Source organism: Octopus bimaculoides, chromosome 1 (assembly GCF_001194135.2).
Source record: "Octopus bimaculoides isolate UCB-OBI-ISO-001 chromosome 1, ASM119413v2, whole genome shotgun sequence".
In the NCBI taxonomy this organism is placed as follows: Eukaryota; Metazoa; Mollusca; class Cephalopoda; order Octopoda; family Octopodidae; genus Octopus; species Octopus bimaculoides.
Window position 1 is genome coordinate 66401381 of NC_068981.1, and position 21162 is coordinate 66422542.

Here is a 21162-nt window from a genome sequence, read left to right on the forward strand (position 1 = left end):
TGGGACTTCATGATTCCAAAGCAAACTTCTTCAACACTCTGCCAAGTCAGCAAGCATATGCATATAGTGTGATATTTAGTTTTGATTTCTGCTATCTCTGCCAATTCATCAATTTAGAAAACTAAATAAATTAATGAGTGACAATGTAATCAGTTGTTAATGAAGACAACCATCTTCAGAAGCGAATAAAGTGACTGACTGATTCCAAGTCTGTTAGTAGAGATAGAGTGACCATACTCATCAATGTTTAGATATAGCCTAGAATAATCAGTTTACAATCACAGAAGACAATGTCTCTCTCTATCTCTCTCTCTCTCTATCTATCTATCTATATATAAAAACACACTAACCACTCAGATCCTTTATTAGTAAATAGTACAAATGTGTATACACATATACTTTATTTGTGGGTTAACAAGGCTACAATTGGTTTCAATGGTAGCCTTGTTAACAGCAATTATCAAGCCTGCCACATTGGGATGTTGGTACTCAACTCCATCTTCTGGATAAAGAATTCTCATTTTTGATATTAGAGTATATTCTTTTATTGGTTTCAGCCAGAGACTGGAGCCATGCTAGAGCACTGCCTTTCACATGGTAATTGGTAGCACTGAATAAAGCTCAGTGGAGAAGCTCATGTTTCTTAACCATCGCCAACTTAGAAGCAACAAGAATCAAAACTCCAAAGGAGAAAAGAACCAAGCACAGAGCCAGGTCCAATCTAGCTCCAGGTGATGATCACCACTGCAACAGGATATGCAAATACTGGATAGGCCTGTATTCCTATATGAAATGGCAACAAAACATTAAACTGAGAACACTGCAGCTGTTTCCTGCTAAACCCTCATTCACCAAAACAACAAGACAGTCTAATTATCATTTAATGTCCACTTCTCTAAGCTTTCATGGAACAGATAGACCTTGTTGAGGTAAATTTTTTTCTAATGCTGGATGCTCTTCCTGTCACCAACCCTTACCTGTTTCCAAGTAAGGTTGTTCTATTTTTCCATGGAAAACTGGAAATGAACAACACTTATATGACAGTGATGCTCATTTACAATCATTACATGATATCAAGACACAGGTACACACACACAAACAAACAACAGGCTTTTTTTTCAGTTTCTGTCAACCAAATCCATTCACAAGGCTTTGGTCAGCCCAGGCATGTAGAAGACACTTGCCAAAGATATTGTACAGTAGGAATGAACCCAAGATCATATCGTTGAGAAGCAAGCTTAACCATATTCACACCTGCATCTCTCTGTATATGTGTATGTATATATATATTACATACACACATATGTGTGAGTTTATGGATACAGATATATAAAAAAGTAAATCGATTCCCATTGGTTTTGTTGAGTATTTAGTTGTTCAATCAACTGAACTACTTGCTCACTGAAATTAGCATGTAAGTAGCTGAATATTCCACAAACACTTGTCTACCATTAATGTAAACCTCAAGCAGAATCACCATGACACAGAAGCATGATGACAAAGCCAGACATTTGAATTTGGGGTATAAAACCCTCTGATGGATGTCCATTTTCTATTTAACCAATTTTACTGACAAGAATTGAGTTAACCCGAGTCTACAGAAAATGACACTGGCACAAGATGTCACACAGTAGGATTAAATGCAGGACCTCATGACTGCAAAGCAAACTTCTTGACCATTTGGCCACATCATCCATGCAGATATACATATTCACTCACCCATACACACATATGTACATTGATACATACATAATTTGCTTTGGATTTTACTGATCGTGGTTATTAGCTGGGTGACTTCCAATGTGTAATGGAGTAGTGGCGCACACTGTAGGAATACAAATAAGGATTCCTATTTTATCATCCAGTCACAAGATTAATTAGCAATTGAAATTTTTTAATGATGTCAGGTATTCCACAAATTCAATCCTTGTAACAATATTTACTACACATCATAAGGTGAAGAAATAGAATACATGAAGATAAGTGAATAATGACAGTTGATCTGTATTTTCTAGTGGTTCAGAAATGCCTGCTGATTTTGGTTTATATATAATATACTGATTATGAATAAATTGCCATGCTATTGAAACATTAGTAGCATGTATTGAACTGTCACTATCCATTCATATATATATATATATCAACTAGATCATTGTAAGTTCCTGTGCCAGTACCCAGATCACAGTCATGCAACTTTGTGTGTCATGCAATGACTCTTCCATAATGTTTGCTTCAGTGTCAAGGTCTCAAATCAAGTCACTTGCTAGACAGATACAACTCTGGAATGTGAGTATATGTATACATCATGTACACATAAGCAATAAAATAGAACCTCTCACATGCATAAAGACATATACAAGTCCCATAATCATTAAGAATATCTTAGCCTGAAGCAGTGTGTCAAGAGTAGCTAAGCCTGGCAGAGCCCAAGTCCTTACTCAAGACAACATTCATCAAATGACTTGGATAGAAAACAGCAGAGAATATTAATGAAACAGTGCTTCTGCTGCTTACAACATTACGTAGCACCGTCTTACAATGACTATAATAAAGTGGGCTAGGCTGCAAACTGGACATAGTGTGGCAATAGAATAGATACTTTATGTTCTTCAGCCAGTTAAATAATACAAATGACAATAACAGTGATGTGCTCTCTTTCTCACTCTTACACAATATATATATATATATATATATATATATATATAAAGATGCATGCAGGCATACAAACACACAATATGTATATACAGATACATACATGTGCACACATTTGTACAATGAGAGGATTATATATATGTATGTATGTATGTATGTATGTATGTATTCACATTTCAAGCATGTATGCATAAGTCCTTTCTTTTCTTTCACCTGTGTCCCTTCCCTCTTTTCCCAAAAACTCTTAATTCAAAATTAATAAATAATAATCCAAATAAATGAAGTATTTTTTAATTTTTGATTTATTGACTGATTTCTTTTTTCGTCTTTTCTTGTCAGATTTACCATCATTGTAAAAGCAATGTATCAAACTGCTTTATATTAACACACACCAGCCAATGAGGGAAGTCTTTATGCAGTTGCTCAGCCTGCTTAGAAATAGCAGTCAAATTTCCCTCAGATCACACCCTACCGTCTTGACAAAAAAACACACACACAAACAAAAACACATTGGACATACAAAAGACTGGACGGCCAAGGCTGGACTGCCTTTGATCAGGGCTAATCTGGAGTAAAACAAGACCATCACAAACAGTAATATATTTACATGTACCTTCCTTATACAGCTGAACAGAGAAGGAACTATGACATGAAAATGCCTCTTTAACACTTAACAGGTCACAAGTCAGCCTTGTGAAATTTCAGTTCTCTCTCCAAGCTACACCTGGAAATTACAAGTAGAAAGAGGTAAATTCGTTTTTTTTTTTTGGCTTTTTTTTTCCATGCTGGCATGGGCTGGTCTTTAACAGTTCACTCATGCCTCCAACTTACCCTCACCAGGGGCATAACAGCACTCAGCAGTGATTATAGAAATATCTCAGGTAAGTATAATGACGATAGCATAGCAATATACATATAAATACATACACACACATATACAAGTTGTGTGAAAACTGTAGTGGTGTATGTGTATTTATTTATATATATATATATATATATATATATATATATATGCACACATGAGAACTAGAGTGATGATAGCAAGCTGACATTCATTGATAAGATACTATCTATTCCTCGGTGAATCATTGACAGTTTAGTCTGTATGTGTGCACATAAATGTGTGTTTGTATTTACACATATGTTCATCTACAAATATGTCAGGTGGCACAAGAAACACCTGATCAAACCATCAACCATTTTAAACAGAAGCATGCACCAACATGCCAGTGGAGTATAACAGTTACTCTTTCCTCATCCCACTACTACAACATCTAACCCCATTCACCCCTCCTCCATATATTTGGCAGGCATCATTATAAACTCCTATCATTGTTTCCTTTTTTTCTTCTTTTTCTATCATCTTTCTTTCAATCTAAAAAGAGTTACTAAAATGTGTTTGATGTTTAAGAAGGAGAAAGATTAAATATTTTGACCATAAGAAATTTGAAGAAAAAATATCAATTTGTGTGTGTGTGTGTGTGTGTGTGTGTGTTATATTCTTTATTAGTGCAATTATTCTTGTGTTACCAAGTAATTTATCTGCCCTATTAACTTCATTAGGTAGGAGCATAAGATTTGTGGCTTTCATCTCTTCTCCATGAAATAGTTACTAGAACCAAATCTGGGTCACATCACAGACGCAGATCACTGAAAGCTTATAGCATAAAATTCAGCACTTGACATGCATGCATGCATTCATTCTATATATATATATATATATATATATATATATATACAAACAAACACACATACATACACAGGAGTTCAGGAGCATAAAAGGGAGAATAAGTGTTCAATATTTACAGTTGATTCATCCTTCTATTTGCTACCTGAACAAAAAGCAGAAGGGGAAAAAAATCCTTGTGAATCATCAGTTTCAAAATATAAAATTCCTTTTGCTTCCCCAAAGGCCAAAATTTTGATATTCTGATACATTAATCTCACTAAAGTAAACCCAAAATAAAGCTTTCATAGTTTTCTTTTTCTTTTTTTTCTTATCTTCAGTCATTTCATCTAGGGTTAAAAAGAGAATCTATCAGTTTTCGCCAGTGAGTACTGAAGTTGCTCAATGAACTGAACTGCCTATTCATTGAAGCCTAATACCAGTGGCTGAGTATTCCACAAGTGCTTGTAGCATTAGCATAACTCTCAGGCAGAATCAGTGTGACAGTATGTTTGACAAAGTTGGTTCCATTTGACAAGCTTCCTACATAGTTTACACCCACCCGTTTTCACTTATTCATTTGACCTGATGCTATGGTACAATTCCTGTATATATACATAATGAGTTTGACTGACTGAAATACATGTAAGAATATAAGAAGCACAGAAGTAAACACTTTCTTCTCAGTCTTATGTAGCACCTACTGACACTCTTGATTGAGCGTGTATACAAGTGGGTCTGTTTCCACATACAAGTGAGTTTGTTGTACTTGTTGATTAAAAAAAAATTTTTTCTTTTATTTCTTATTTCTATATTTTATCATCATAGGTCTTAGACATTTAAATTGATAAACAGACTAACAGAAACAGAGAGAGAGAACAATGTTTCGGTTTGTTACTTTTTTTGCAACAAAAAATAGGAAAAAATATTCTACAAGTAGAAAAGCAAATTTACAATAGGTATTACAAGAGGGGGTGAAAACAGTTGACTGCTTCCCCAAACGCCAGTTTCTTCTTTTTCCTCCAGTTGTTGTTGTTGTTGTTGTTGTTTGCCCCTGGAATCGATAGCCATAAAATAGGACGACGACGAATGGATTCCATGATGGATTTAGTTTATACACAATTAGCAAGTTCTTCTTGTTCAGCAGGCTGCGACAGATAGCAGCCATAAACGGCAGCTAACAGTGCTGCAGTGACTGTGATGCCTATACTGATGGAGATGATGATGACAATGATATTGATGATAGTAGTAGTGGTGATGGCGGTAGTTGTTGTGATGGCAATGATGATAATGATGATGTTTATTATAATGAGAACAATGGGAAATGACATCCTACACACATAACTATCATCTCCGCCAAAGTTGGTTTCCGAGCCAGTCAAGAGCTTGATACAACCTACAAGAAGGAAAAATATAACAAACATTAAGTGGGGTGAAGCTGTTTGATAAGAGGAGGATTGAGGGATGTAATGGGAATGCTGGGGTTGGAGGAATCGGAATGGTTGGCAAGGGTGAATGGAGTGAGATGGTATGGGCATGTGTTGAGGAGGGACAAAGAGCATGTTCTGTGGAGGGTGATTGTGTTTGAGGTAAAAGGAGCGCAAAAGCGAGGTAGACCAAAGAAAAGGCAGAGGAGGAGATTAAGAAGGTTGGTTTGAAAAAGGAGGATGCCCAAAACCTGGTGAGATGGTTGCTATGACATTGAGGTAGATCCGGCCACCCCCATTAACGGGGACAAAACCTGGATTTAAAACAGTGGATGATGACGAAGTTAAAAGTTTGAAAAAAAAAATATGAAAAAGAAATGAAAACATCAGAAGAATTAAAAGCTTAATAACATATTAAGTGAACAATGATCTAAAATTAGAAAGATAACTACTTCAAACCAGACTTATTGCACTTATGTGCAACATATATCATTTCATATTTGTTTCTCTATGCTTACATGGGTTGGATAGATCACTAGCAAAGCATCTCACAACTTGTCTTTTATCATACTCTTTATGAAGTTCAGTTTCCTAAGATCAACTTTCACCACTTCTTCCCATGTTTTCTTTGACCTTTTCTGCATGTTCCTTCCACATAACTTCATACATCTTTATGTAATTGGCATCTGCTATATGCATCACATTTGTAGCAACTCAGTTTTCTCACTTGTACATTCTTCAATTTTTCTTTCAGCTCATCTGTGCTATATTACTTATGTATACAAATATTACCCATCCAGAGAGCTATGTTGGCTTCAGTACTTTCCAGTCCTCATATTTCTCCTACATGCAATGCCCATTTTTCACTACCATACAACATTACACTTTGTACAAGGTCTGATCAATAAATATTTGGACTGTTGCCATAGTAACAAATCAAAAAATATGCAAGTGTGAAGACTCTTTGCAAAGACTGACCTTGAACTCTGCTGTGCATGCACACTAAGTTTTAATACTCTAGCCCAAATCTGCTGTTTACAGCAATGCTTGGAAAGAAGGTGTGTAGCATGTGATTGTCACATTAATCATGATAGAGAAAGTTATCATGGCAATACCAGCTCAGAGGCCTGTGCAAAGTTGCAGAAAGTGTATGGAAAGGAATGTATGAACCGCACACAAGTGTACGAGTGGTTCACACATTTCCAAGATGGCCAAAAGAAATGTCGATATTGATGAACGTTCTTGGAGACCTGCAACCTGCAGAACTGAGAAAAATATCACAGATGTGTGTGCAGCTGTGAGGGGAAATTGTCAAAACACCATCCATGAGTTATGGTTCAGTTCAGTCCATTATCACTGAAGATTTGGGTATGAGATGTGTCGGTCAAGTTTGTGCCAAAACTGCTTTCAGCTGACCAAAAAGACACAAAGGTTTCAGTTGCACAAGATCTTAAAATATATGGTAGCATATGTTTATTTTGGTTACAAGATCTAATCCCAAAGTGATCAAAATAATAAAGTAAAAGTAATTTCTAAGGAAGCTAGCGATGATCTGCATCAGTAAATAATGAGTACAAACAATTCTAATATGAAGTCAATTGGTTTGCCATAATGATGTAGTAAAGCCTAACATTTTGGGTAGTGTAATGTTTGAGAGGGAAAGAGAGGGGAGGAAAGAAAATGTTTTTTTTTTGTTGATACTGGAATAGATTGATTAGGAGAGAGAGAGAGAGAAAAAAGAAAATAGAGAATTAGACAGGGTAAAGTCACAAGATAAAACATGCACTGACAGGACATAATAATCTAAGCAGAAAGAATGCTGGAAAATTTAAAAAGCAAAGTAAGGAGAGAGTAGAAGTTAGAGGAAAGGAAGATAACTGGGAAATAATCAATAAGAATGCTGTCAAATTTTATAAATAATATATATTGTGGCCAGTTAAACCAAAACCTACCAAAACATTTGTAAATTTATCTGGTACCTCAAGTCAATGTGACCATCATCTTTAAATTCTATCCCCATGCCACTTATTTTCACCAAATGGTCCTTTGTTCTCCAATAATCAAACTTGTACTCAAGTATGATTATTATCATTAATATTACCATAAGGATGCTAAGGTGGTAGAAATGGTAGAAAGCTAAGTAAAGCATCCTGCAATATTTAGTTGTGTCTCTTTACATCCTGAGTTCAATTTCTATTGAGGTTGACTTCTGCTTTTCACATTTCATGATAAATAAAGTGAAGTACTGGCAGTAATTTAATCAACCATACCATTCCAGCCACATCTGCAGTTGTGCACCAATTATAGATATAGTTATTATAATAATTGTAATCATAGATATAGTTATTATAATTGAAAGTGGAAAACCATGACCCTCCTCTTCATCATCATCAATATATTTTAAGCTTGTTTTTCCATGGACAAGTCTGCCACAGAGCAGAGCACTGGATGAAATATGCCTTCAGTATTTAGTTACTTCTACATTCTTGAGCTCAGTTCTAGCTAGGGAACAACTTCATCTCACCCACATAGCTTCAGACTCAACACAGAGGTCTACATCAAGTGCCTGGAGGTAGTGCTGCCCTGGGTCAAGGATGGCTGCTGGAAGACCCTATGTCTGGCAACAGGACTCTGCACTATGCCACACAAGCAGGAGAACACAGTCATGGATGTCAGACAATTTCTGCAACCACATCACCCCTAACATCTGGCCACCTAACTCCCCACACTGCAACCCCTTTGATTATGTGTGAGGCACAGTTGAGCAAGAGACCAACAAAACTCCTTGTAATACCAAAGATGAACTGAAGGCAAGGATTATGGAAGCATTTACCAACTTAAACAAGGAAACCGTCCAGAAGAGTAGCATGAGATTCCGAAGTTGCGTGGAGGCTGTGGTTGAAGCCAATGGTGATTTTATTGAAACAATTTACTCTTTAGTATTTCAAGATATTTTTATGTAATTTTGGTAAATATATCTGTTCAAATAAGATGTCGTGGTATTTTCATTTTTGCATAATTCAGATGACAATTTATTCATCCCCCCCCCCCATACACACGCATATAAACACATATATGCATATGACCAACAACATAGGAACTTCCAGTCCCTATTAATAACTTCTCAACCACATATAACTACCACAAACTCTCTAACACCAATAACATTTAAATTGAGTTATTCTTGTCTAGATACTATTATTTCCCTAACATCACAACACTATTTAAAACACACCTAGCTAACCCAGTGAAGTAAACCCATAAATTGACAACCAGTGTTGGTGTGTTTACATCCCTGTAACTTAGTGCTTTTGAAAAAAGAGACCGCTAGAGTAAGTAGAAGGCTTTAAAAAGAAAATAAGTATTGGGGTCAATTCATTTCAACTAAAATGTCTTCAAGGCGGTGCCCCAGCATGGCTGCAATCTAATGACTGAATCAAGTAAAAGATAAAAAATAAAAACTGATATAGAGTAAAAGAGGACACTTTTATCCAAACATAGAGAAGCTCTCTACCATTGATGTCCAGATAAAATCCAAACTCAAATTATAAAGGGGTTCGTGAAATGAATGACATAAAAACCAAATCTTCCTCACAAAAAAAAAATCATAACACAACTACACAGACTGGAATCTTTCTCACTTGCTGTCATCAGTGGTGAGATGCTGCAAGACCTCACTAGGTGTGCCAACATGGAAAAATGGTTATAGGTGCAGGAGTGGCTGTGTGGTAAGTTGCTTGCTTACCAACCACATGGTCCCGGGTTCATTCCCACTGCGCGGCACCTTGGGCAAGTGTCTTCTACTATAGCCTCAGGCCGACCAAAGCCTTGTGAGTGGATTTGGTAGACGGAAACTGAAAGCAGCCCGTCGTATATATGTATATATATATATATATATATATGTATGTGTGTGTATATGTTTGTGTCTGTGTTTGTCCCCCAACATCGCTTGACAACCAATGCTGGTGTGTTTACGTCCCCGCAACTAAGCGGTTCGGCAAAAGTGACCGATAGAATAAGTACTAGGCTTCCAAAGAATAAGTCCTGGGGTCGATTTGCTCGACGAAAGGCGGTGCTCCAGCATGGCCGCAGTCAAATGACTGAAACAAGTAAAAGAGTAAAGAGTATAGAAGGGAGTATGTATATGTGTATAAAATCATGTGCTACATTATAAATTAATCTGTTAGTAAATAGGAAAAGAATATAACTTATCCCCCATACACACACAGACTGACTGACCACATCCTCTTATTTACAGCATACTTCATAAGATACCAAACACTCCACACACACACAAACATGGCTCCAACACCATTCATTCTCCCTACAGATCATGTCACTCCAACCATACACCATTTTTTAAATATTGGGTAAAAAAGGACCAGCACGGCTGACAGCAGCATTTAGTGGACAATTTCGAGTCTTTTGTGTAGGAATCTACTTACCCTTCACCTGTAAGGGCACAGCAGGCCTGAATATGCCATACGTGGTCCTTTATTGAGGTCAAATTGAGTTGTTGGGAGATCTCAGCAGCAGACATGGAGCCCTTGATGTCTTGTTTGTTAGCCAGAATCAACATGGCAGATTTACGCAAATCCTAATAAGAAAGAGATGGAAGAAAATAAAAAATTATGTGTATTTGTGTGTGTGCATATACACATCGCTTTATGTTGAACAAATGGGTGTTGCAGAAGATATGGGTTTTTTTAAATGAAATTAAAACTGAGAATTTGTCTTGTAACTTGAGTTTCACACCACTTCAACCTTGGAATCTTGAGTAGGAAGACAAATTCACACTTTAAGTTTCAATAAATATGTATATATATATATATAACGTGAGAGAGTTAGGGGTTGGGGGTACAACCCACTAAGGGATAGTATCTATCCAGTATACTGCTGGGAGGGTACCCAATTATTGCTACACTAGTGCTATACTAGGTGCAATCAATGGGAGCAGGTAAAAGTGGAGGTTTTACCCAAAATTTGTGTAACAATTAGAAAATGGAGGATAATATGCTGAACCCAACTACTTGCAGACGGTGTATCCTGTTGAATTCATTAATTTAATTCATAGCAAAAGTGACAAAAGAGAGGAAGAAAAGAAAAAGAAAGAAAGAACCAAAGCACAGGTGTCCATGGCAGACTATGTTATTTTGCCAACATGGTTTACATATAGAAGTACAAAGTACATAAGGAATTAGAGGATGAACAGAAGTTTAATCTTACAGCTGTTACGGCCTAGTTTTGGCACGCCCCATTCTATCCGAATATTCCTTACCGGAGTGATTATCGGATGACATTTTGAAATGGGGTTACATGCCCGAACCTCTAGGCCTCATATCATCGTCGCTTAACGTCTGCTTTCCATGCTAGCATACACACATATAATGTATGTATATACAAGGGAGAGTCAAAAATTACTCTTGTTTTTTCAATGTATTTACACAAAAGCTGGGAATAAATAAGTACGTCAATTTTCTATATAGTCTCTATTTCTATTTAGGCAGGGTATTCCAGTACCTCAAAACACAATTGGTTAATGGTTTCAACGTTTTGGGTGGCCATGTGTGGGTATGCGTTGTCATGCAACAACAAAACTTTCTTCAACAATAGGCTTCGGCTTTGGTGGACAGCAAAGCACTGTATCTTGCACTGTTGATTGTACACCCCTTTTCCCCGGTAGTCTTCCAACATAGGCCATTTTGGGTCCCAAAAATGGGTTAGCATCACTTTTACTGTGGAAGACTGAGACTCGAATGTCTTCATCAGTGGTGAGCAAGGATGTTTCTACTCCATACTCTGTCTTTTGGATTCTGGCTCATAATGACAGACCTACGTTTCATCTGTGACTATTCTGCTCAAAAATTCCTCGCCTTCATTGTAGTGATCGACTAAACATTGGCAGACCTCAAGACGTTTGTGCTTGTGCTCTGCAGTAAGCTCTCTTGGCACCCATCTTGCACAGATTTTATGGAAGCCAAGCTCATCATGGATGATTTGATAGGCAGAACCATGACTAATCTGCAGAGAACGAGCTACCTCATCAATGATAACTCGCCAGTTCACCGTTATCATCTCTCGAGCTTGCTGAATCTCCTTGTCAGTGGTGAAAGCTGATGGGCATTCTGCTCCCTCTTTGTATTGTGCTAAAAGCCACCAATGAATTTTAGCACTTGATAAACCTTCTGACCAGAGAAACTGGATCACTGCTCTTTGTTCTTCTTTGGTGCATATTGCTAGTGGAGCCAGAAAGAAAAATGGTGCAATCAGGCTCAAAGTTCAATCACTTGACCACAATAGTACCAACAATAAGCACACATACACAGAAGGCAGTGTGACAATAATAAAGATATGTTATGGCAAAAGTGTGGATAATTTTTAACTTCCCTTCGTATATATATATATATATATATATATATATATATATATATACTCTCACACATACATACAAAACCAAAAGAGAATCATATAATAAAAATATATATTGGTAACTCCCATTTACAAAGAAAAACACTTTACATGAAGTGTACTGATGAGAGGAATGTGTACGTCTCTGTTCCAGAATAACATTATAAGAGCAAGTATAATACATCATTCTATTTGGACACTGATGTTATTAGATTCCTCAGACATAGTACCTTTATATACACTTTTTTCATTTTACTTTTTCACTCGTTTACAGATTTCAGTCACTGCACTGTATTGAAGGTTTCACATGATCATATTCTCAATTAATTAACTTTCTGCATAAAACAACCTGATGCACTATTTTATATCAGTCTACACAGACACATTTCACAAGCTTCTGCACAATGTTTGTCTATAAGATTCCATCCACAAGATAGTATTCAACTCAACTGCAGTAGAAGTTTCAAGCAATGGGTTAAAAAACTGGAACTACGTGGCCACAGACATACACACACACACATATATATTCTGTAAATAATAATAATAGTATTTTATAAGCTTAAAGCTTATAAGCGATCACCGTGCAATGACTAAAGAAAATAGTCTAATGATGGGGCATATAAGCCCTCGACGGAAAAAGTAGGATTTCTCATACATATGGTACTCAAACCCACACCTCCTTGTTTTCACAACAAGAATGCTACCATTATACTAGTGCATGCAGTATATATATAATATATATATATATACTCAAATTTTTTTGAATCAACAGAAACAAACCTAAAGAATATCCATGCCAGCTTTCCAAATTTGAAATTTCAATTGGTTGTAGGTGTGCATGGAATACTAAATTCTTTGTAACTTACCCAAGGTGCCACGCAGTGGTACTGAAATCAGAATCATATGGTTGGGAAGCAAACTTCCTACCACACAGCTGCACCTTGTAGCTTTCTCACAAGAAGAATTGAACAAAGTATTGAAAAACCAACCAAATCATACTTCTGTGATACTTCTGCTAGTTATTACAATCACCTACAATTCCTATTCCCATTTAGTACTAGGTAAACTAAGCTGCAGTGAACTATGTATCTTGGCCACTGATGCTGTACAGAGTCAGAGTTAGGAAGCAAACAGCCAACCCTCTTGCTAATTATCTGGGACCCTACTGATTTCAGCCATCTGCTCTCCTTATGCTTTATTTATATACCCACCAATTTTAAATAAAGTCTGGTAATAGATGAGCATTGATAAATAAATAAATACATTTACTTAGTTTATACAGTTGGCCTTAGAAATAACATTAAGTCTTAAACTAAATAAAATGCTTTATGTTTTTCTTTTTCTTAATTACAACCAGAGGCAGAAATAGAATATTCAGTTCAGAAGTTGATTGTATCTTGAAGCATGTCTGATTTGTGATATATAGAAAATACATAACAAATTTAGTATTTGCAGAGAAATAGACACAAAGCCACAGCAAATAGCTCAAAATGTTGCATACTATCTTAAGCCTTTGCATGGCCAACACGTAGTTACATCTTGCCTGGGTTATGATTAACCTTCTCACCATCTCTCCATACTGGCATTTGACATAAACCATACCTCCACCTTTGTTTATCACTCACTCATTCACCTCTACCTCCATATCCAACCATCTGTCATTCTCACCTCACAGCTTTATGAAACTCCCCACTCCTTACCCATCTGATCCACTGTCTCTCTCTTATGCTCATCTTGTACCTTGAGGATTTGCTCTGACACACCATCACCACCATCTTATCTTCTTCCCAGCTACTCCCACCTATCCTTATACAATGTGGGGTAGTTATCCATCTCCTTAATAGCAAGACACCTGTGCTTGTCCTTCTACCATATCTTAACACTGCAATACGTGGCATAAATCCACCTTCCTCTCTCAAATACTTGACTCGTTGGATGCCTCTCCTAATGTCATCCACTTTACAGAATGTACTGGGTGCTTTTTACATAGCACCAGCATGGGATTCACTTTTACATAAATTACTATGGAGATAGAATTTATAACTCAGTGTTGCATAAAATAAAGGAACTGACTCGATTTACAAATGTGTTGTAAGATGGGCTAGAACATTTGAGAGGTTACTATTCCTATCTTGCAGGTGAACTTTTTTTCTCTTAACCAGTCAATGCCTGAACAACTGGGATGATGACAATAATATGTATGAGAAGCTCCATGGCAACTTCTGGTAATAAGCCATGAGTAAAAAAGAAATTATTTCAATAAATGAGTAGATTGGAAATTGGTTCAAACTATACGTTCCACTCTTCATCATTGTTTAATGTTCTTTGTGCATGCTAGCATGGGTTGGATGGTTTGACCAGGGCTGGTAAGCTGAGGGCTGCACCAGATTCCAGTCTGATTTGGAATCGTTTCTATAGCTGGATGCCCTTCCTAATACTGTGTCAAAACTGAATCTTATGGATTCAATCTTGACACAGGAAACAAAACCAAACTATTTGACTGTTTCTATTTAATTGAGCATTCTACCACTGAGCCATTTTTTCTAGTCATTACATTCACCTCCTTCATTAAGCAGATGTAAGGAGTGAGAAAATGGACAAAGATTAATGCTTTATCTAGAGCTGAGATCAATGCAAGTTATGGAATACAAATGACTTTGCCATTGACAAACCAATGTCATAACTCTTCAGGTATTGTAACCTGTCAGATTATAATAGTGATCTCTTTAACTTTGTTATTGTTGTTATAACAGATACATAGTTCGTGCAAAGTGTTAAGCTAAATGTCTTACAATAAATAGTTTCATTCTTTCAAATTCTTAGTTCAAATAGCATCAGGGTCAGTTTTATCTTTCATCTCTCCTTAACAAACAAAATAAGTCTTGAGCTCATTCCCCAGAATGTCAGGTTCTTAGAGATGACAAAAGATCAAAAGGAGTAACAGTACATGTACAGCATACTTATTCAGCTCTTGTCATCAACAAAGATTAACATTAAGATGATGATATAACCAAGTACAGCATGTAAGCCATGTGTTCTTTATTGTAGAACACGGATAAAAACCATATACTTTTGAAAACTTACCTCATGAGCTAGCATTGTATAAAGTTCTTGTTTGGTAATTGATAACCGTTCTCGATCACAGCTGTCCACAACAAGAATCACAAACTGCAGAAAAAGGAAGAGAGATGTTAAAAAGACAAAAACAAAATAATAAACATAATGAATCAGTCATAAACTGTAACTGAGTGAGTTATTGGTGCACAAGTGAATGCTTCATTTTCCATCTCATGATTCCTGGTTAATATGGACAATTATACATTGTCATTTTCATTGTGAGATGCTGCCTTACTACTAAAGATCCTCCCCAGTTGCCAACATACTCCCCCATCCTCTCCTCCTACCATTCCTCATCCCTCTACCTAGGTTTATCTGCCCACTCTCTCTTCTGTTTCTCCTTAGTTATAAGAGCCACTTTAGGACCTTAGCCTTGTAAGTCACAGGGTAGTCATCACTAGCGCTGGTGCCCCCACCCCACAAATAAACATCCAGAATGCTCTGAAGAAATAGTTGGCATTAGGAAAAGGCATCTAACCATAGAAACCACACCAAAGCAGATATGGGTGCATGACAGTCCACTGACTTGGCAAACCATTTGACTCATGCCAACATGTAAGGTGGACATTAAATGATGATGATGATGATGACTCAATAGAGAAATATGAGTGGAACTTGTGATTAGCTAAGCAGGTGGTGACAATGCTACTGTAGTGAACTGATCTCATGTTAGTTTCGACAAACAAGGGTTCAATCACAGGAAGTACCAACCTATTGTATTATAAGTGGTTGAGTATTCTACAGACACCTGCACCATTAATACAATCTTCCAGTGAAAACTCAGCAGGACACTTTGTGTCAAAAGGCTGGCCTTTCAAATAACAAATACAGGCCATATGACAAGCTTCCATGCAGTTTCCATCCATCCAATTTCACTCACAAAACCTAAATCAACCTATAGCTAAGCTACAAAACACTTACCCAATGCATCTTGCAGTGAAATTGAACCCAAAACTTAGTGGTTGAGAAGCCAACATCATAACCACTCAGCCACGTGCTCATAAGGTTCTGTATGTAGTAAGGTTTATTTTAATCACACAGCTAATGTTCCCTAAACAATAATTAAAATTTAAAATTAAATGCAATATCAATAAAAAGTAAATTTTAGATATTGTAAAAAAATATAAAGAGTCAGCTTAGATGCTGGACGATTGCTGAGCACCACAGGAATGAATATCTCAAGCCTTATGAGACACAATCGACTTGTATGTTGTGTTCTCTCAATCAATCTAAAAAAATATGAGTCTAAATATCAACAGTGAAGCTGGTGCCATGTAAAAAGCTCCAAGTACATTCTGTAAAGTGATTGGCATTAGAAAGTGCATCCAGCCATAGAAACCATGCCAAAGCTGACAGCAGAGTTTGGCATAGTTCTTTGGTCTGTCAGTTCCTGTCAAACCATCCAACCTATGCCAGCATGGGAAAAAGACATATGATGATGATGATGATATCAGAAATGAAATGAGAGTCAGCACCTGAATTGGTGACACAAATTGAGGAATTAAAACTGGAGTCAGTGATGAATGCTTTGTATACAGACTCCACAGCCCTACCCAAAACCACAATGTTATGAAATAAGCTTAGCCATACAGCCATGCCTAACAAGTTGGGAATATATAGAACTTACCAACTCCATGGATGTTATGAACAAGTAGAAAAAATATAGGCTAAATGGTAATTTAGCAAACCCATCACACTGAAGCAATCAGAAATCAAGTCATACAAATTAATAATGATGTTGATGCTAATATAATTAAAATTGTGTATGAAAATCCATACCTCAGCATTTGTGTAATAAGTGTTCCAAGCAGAACGTAAAGATTCTTGACCACCAATATCCCACATTAGAAAACGGATATTTTTCCATATCACTTCTTCTACATTGCTCCCAATTGTTGGAGATGTGTGAACCACTTCATTCATCAGACTAAAAGAAAGGGAAAAAAATTAATCAAATAATTATATTTGTTGATGTTATTATTCATGATATCAATCATAGAAAGTTTTCTGTTGTTTGAACAATAAGCAAAAACTACAGCTCCTCGTATAGTTGCCTTATACAGCTTGTATAACCTTTTAGCATTTTAAATCAACCCAAATATTCTACTTGTTATATGTTCAAACTGGCCAGATTTAACCCTTCAGCATTTAATCCAGCCATATCCAGCCTGAATATTCTTCCTGTTTTGTTTTAAAACTGACCATATCCAACCTTTCACACCTACCCTACAATGTCATTCTGAAAATATACAAACCCACAATTGATATTTTGAAACTAGAAGATAATGTATAATTAATTCAAAACAATGTCAATAGAAAAATCAGTTGACAAAGAAATCTGAATGCTAAAGGTTAAAGGTCAGAAACAATGGAGAGAAATTCTAAATATTGAATAGGATAGCTAAGTCAATCTATTGCACTTTTTTTTTTCTTTTTTTTTTGTGTGTACAAAAATTTGAACACAGCTGTTTGTTCAGTCAAAATACTCTTCGATTATGTAAAACTTTAAGGTTAGTAAAGTGACAGAAGCTGTAGAGTGTAGAGCAAAATATCTCATCGTAATGTCATGTCCTGAACTCATGTCAGACCAAGATTAATTTGTCTTTTAATCTTCTGAAGGTTCATCAAACAAGAGCCAGGTGTGTAAAATAGTCAATACAATCGATTCTATCAGTTCAAAGCACAATGTAGTTGACTATAATTATACACTGCTCAAGCTGTTGCTTACAGCTGCAGTCAACTGTACCTCCCTCAATATAGCTTTTGAGGCTAGGCTGACTGAGACAACGAGATTGCAGAACTGTCACTAGAGACAATGCAGCAACACAGGAACTGGGATAAAGAATTTCACCATGTAAGTTGATAGCTACCTCATTGATTCATCCAGTTACAACAAATACCGATAATTTCAATTTTTAGTGTAAGGACAAAATACAGGGTGACCCAATAGTTCTGTTACATTTTTTTTGAAGTTCTTAGTTTAACATTAAAAAAAAAGTGGCAATTTTATCATTATTTTATATTGTTTTAAAGATTTTGTCTTCTTTCAGGTTCCGAAACTCATCTTTAAGATATAGTTTTGTCCAAAATTAGAATGGGACATGAATGATCTGCTGTAGTTGAGCTACATCAAGCTGGCAAGTCGACATCAGAAATTTTTAATCTTCTAAATTGGCTGAAAATGAAGTGAACGTCCATCAATCGAACCATCAATCGATTTAGAAGATCAAGATCATGCGAGAACAGGACATCCTAGGCCAGTCAGGACTTCCAGGCTCCAGAAAATCATCAGTTCCAGAGTTCACAGAAATCCAAAGTGCTCCATGAGAAAGATGGCTGCTGAGCTGGGAGAGAATGTTTGAGGTGAGTTGTCAAAAGCGACTTGCTTCATTGAAATGCAGAAAAGTTCACAGCCTAACAACAGCTTCAAAGAGAAAGGGACTCGCAAGAAGTCGAGCTCTGCTTGAGAGGCTCAATACTCATGGCATGGACAATGTACTCTTCACAGACAAGAAGTTGTTCACAATTGAAGAAGCTCACAACAGCCAAAATGACAGGGTCCTTGCAGAAAACACTGAGTCATGTCTAGAGGATGCTAGAAATATCCACCACACACAAAAACCTTTATCTGTAATGGTTTGGGCTGGAGTATCTTTGACAGGGAAAACTCTACTTGTTTTTATTCCTGAAGAAGTCAAAATCAAGGCTGCAAGCTTTGAAGAACTCATTCCTGAGCCTGTGGTGAAACATTTGAGCCAAGAATTGTTCAACAGTGGCCCCTCTCTTTTCCAGCAGGATGGAGCATCTGCCCACGCTGCCAACAGGACTCAGAGGTGGCTTAGAGACAATGTCCCAGATTACTTGTCCATGGAAGAATGACCTCTCTCAAGCTCAGACCTCAACCCAATGAACTTCAGCATTTGGTCCATCTTGGAGACCAATGCTTGTGCTAAATCTCATTGTTTAGTAGTGGCTTTGAAGAGGTCTCTGTAGCATGAATAGAATGAAATACCACTAGAAGTCTTGCGAGCCACTGTTGAAGCAGTACTTGATAAACTTAAGGCTGTAATAAAGAAACGAGGTGAATTTATTGTATAATTTTTTGGAGTAACATTGCAGAAAATGTTAAAAACTAGTGTGCAAGTTTTCAAGTAAATTGGTTTGGATTTGGCTGAAATACATCGTTTAACCTTTGTAACGGAACTTTTGGGATACCCTGTATAGTAAGAGACATAAAACAGAATTGTTTTCTTTTTCTAATGCTTTTAACTACAATGATTCAGGAACTATTACTTTAAACCACACTACTCTGTTGATTTGCCTAATTTTGTTTTTCTTTATCTGATTTAGTCAAACAGGTTTATTATTTCAGAAGTGCATGTATAAATTACGTTTGAAAAAATCTAAACACTTCACTTTCATCAATGCTCTAAAAATTGATGATAAAAAGCAATGATCTAGAAAGAATTGACTATTATAGTGGTTGATTAATTAGGTAAAAAATACTTTGTGCATGTGAGTGTTTGCACATGATCCCCTTCTCTTCAGCTGACACCAGCTTGTTAAATTAAACCAGTTATATTTAAGGTAGACTGAAAGTCACTAGGTTAGGCAAATATTAAATTAAACAGTGTTTGGCTTTCGTTGCCATTGCCCTTCATTACAGTTATGCTTTTCCCCATTTTGCATTTTATTATGGCTTCAGTTCACTCTAAATTCTAGAAGATACTAACTTGCGGCCATCCACATTAATACTCTCAAAAACATGATGGTCTACCTACTATTCAAATCTCTATAATATTAAGTATATTCTTTCTCATTTCCATCATTTGTTTGTCCCTCTCTTGTCTCTTTCCTTTACTCTTTCTCTCTCTCTCTCACACACACACACACAAACTTGCTCTATCTCTTGCACAGCCACAGCAAAGACAGCCCATCTACAAATTCTGGTCACTCCAAAATCCTAATCTTCGAAAACATACAACAGTATTTCTCTCATCTACACACTTTGTAGTTATCATACAATAATATTCTTTCTCATTGCTGACCATCATACCATAACAGGGAGTACCATCTATTTTCAACATTGCTGAATCGCCCAGTTACTATTACTTTCAGTTGTAACATTTAAACAAATTTTGCCATCTCAAATTTCTCTCCTTCCTCTGAAACACCAACTTGGTATTCATTAGTTAGACATGCTGGTGATTTGCTCTCCTATGTCATTCACTAATGATCTCTTACTCTTGAAAACTTCATTAAAAGCAATATCATCATGTCTAGCATACAACCTCCTAACTAAATTGCCTTCCTGTGGGCTCCATTTGTCTCATCTGTTAGAACTGACAATTCCAGTTTCACACAGTATTACCATACCATGTGCTGAATGGGTTCCCTCTAATCTGGCATATCTCAAATTTTAATAAAGTTACTTACAGTCTTCTTTCTGGCTATCACTTCTAGCAACACACACATATGATACCACACTTCGGTCTACCTTAACTTTCTATACACAAGTGTTATTCACGTCCAACCTAAACCCCAAACATTCTCTACAAATTCAAGAGATCTTAGAACCTCCCTCCAATGGTGACAACTTAGTCACATTCAACATCACAATGATACTGTACTACATATATTAAAGACAAAATCTTGTACATCACACTTTTTAGCCATGAATAACATGTACTAAAATCCTCAAAGTCAACACATGCTCATTGATCTTTCATGATAACCTTGCAAATATAACATTATCAGAAAGCAACCCTCTTTTAATGATACTAGAAATCCTCTGCTCCTTTGAATTATGTAGCTGCATAACCTATTAACATAGATTCACCACCCTTCTTCAGATATTGCCTGACCGAGTTGCACCTCTTCAGCTCTGCACAG

General features: G+C 36.5%; 1 protein-coding gene across 2 annotated transcripts in view; it reads right to left on the reverse strand.

The window, feature by feature from the left end:
- Nucleotides 1–2936: 2936 nt before the first annotated feature.
- The window catches only part of LOC106870789 (ADP-ribosylation factor-like protein 5B), a 112805-nt gene continuing 94579 nt past the window's right edge, over nt 2937–21162 (reverse strand). For both annotated transcript variants that reach the window (XM_014916993.2, XM_014917001.2), the window contains exons 4-7: nt 17050–17197; nt 15238–15321; nt 10191–10342; nt 2937–5714 (exon numbers count right to left, since the gene is read on the reverse strand). In XM_014916993.2, the coding sequence (XP_014772479.1) occupies nt 5666–5714; nt 10191–10342; nt 15238–15321; nt 17050–17197 (433 nt within the window). In that variant the 3' untranslated portion in view covers nt 2937–5665. The remainder of the gene's footprint in view (nt 5715–10190; nt 10343–15237; nt 15322–17049; nt 17198–21162) is intronic.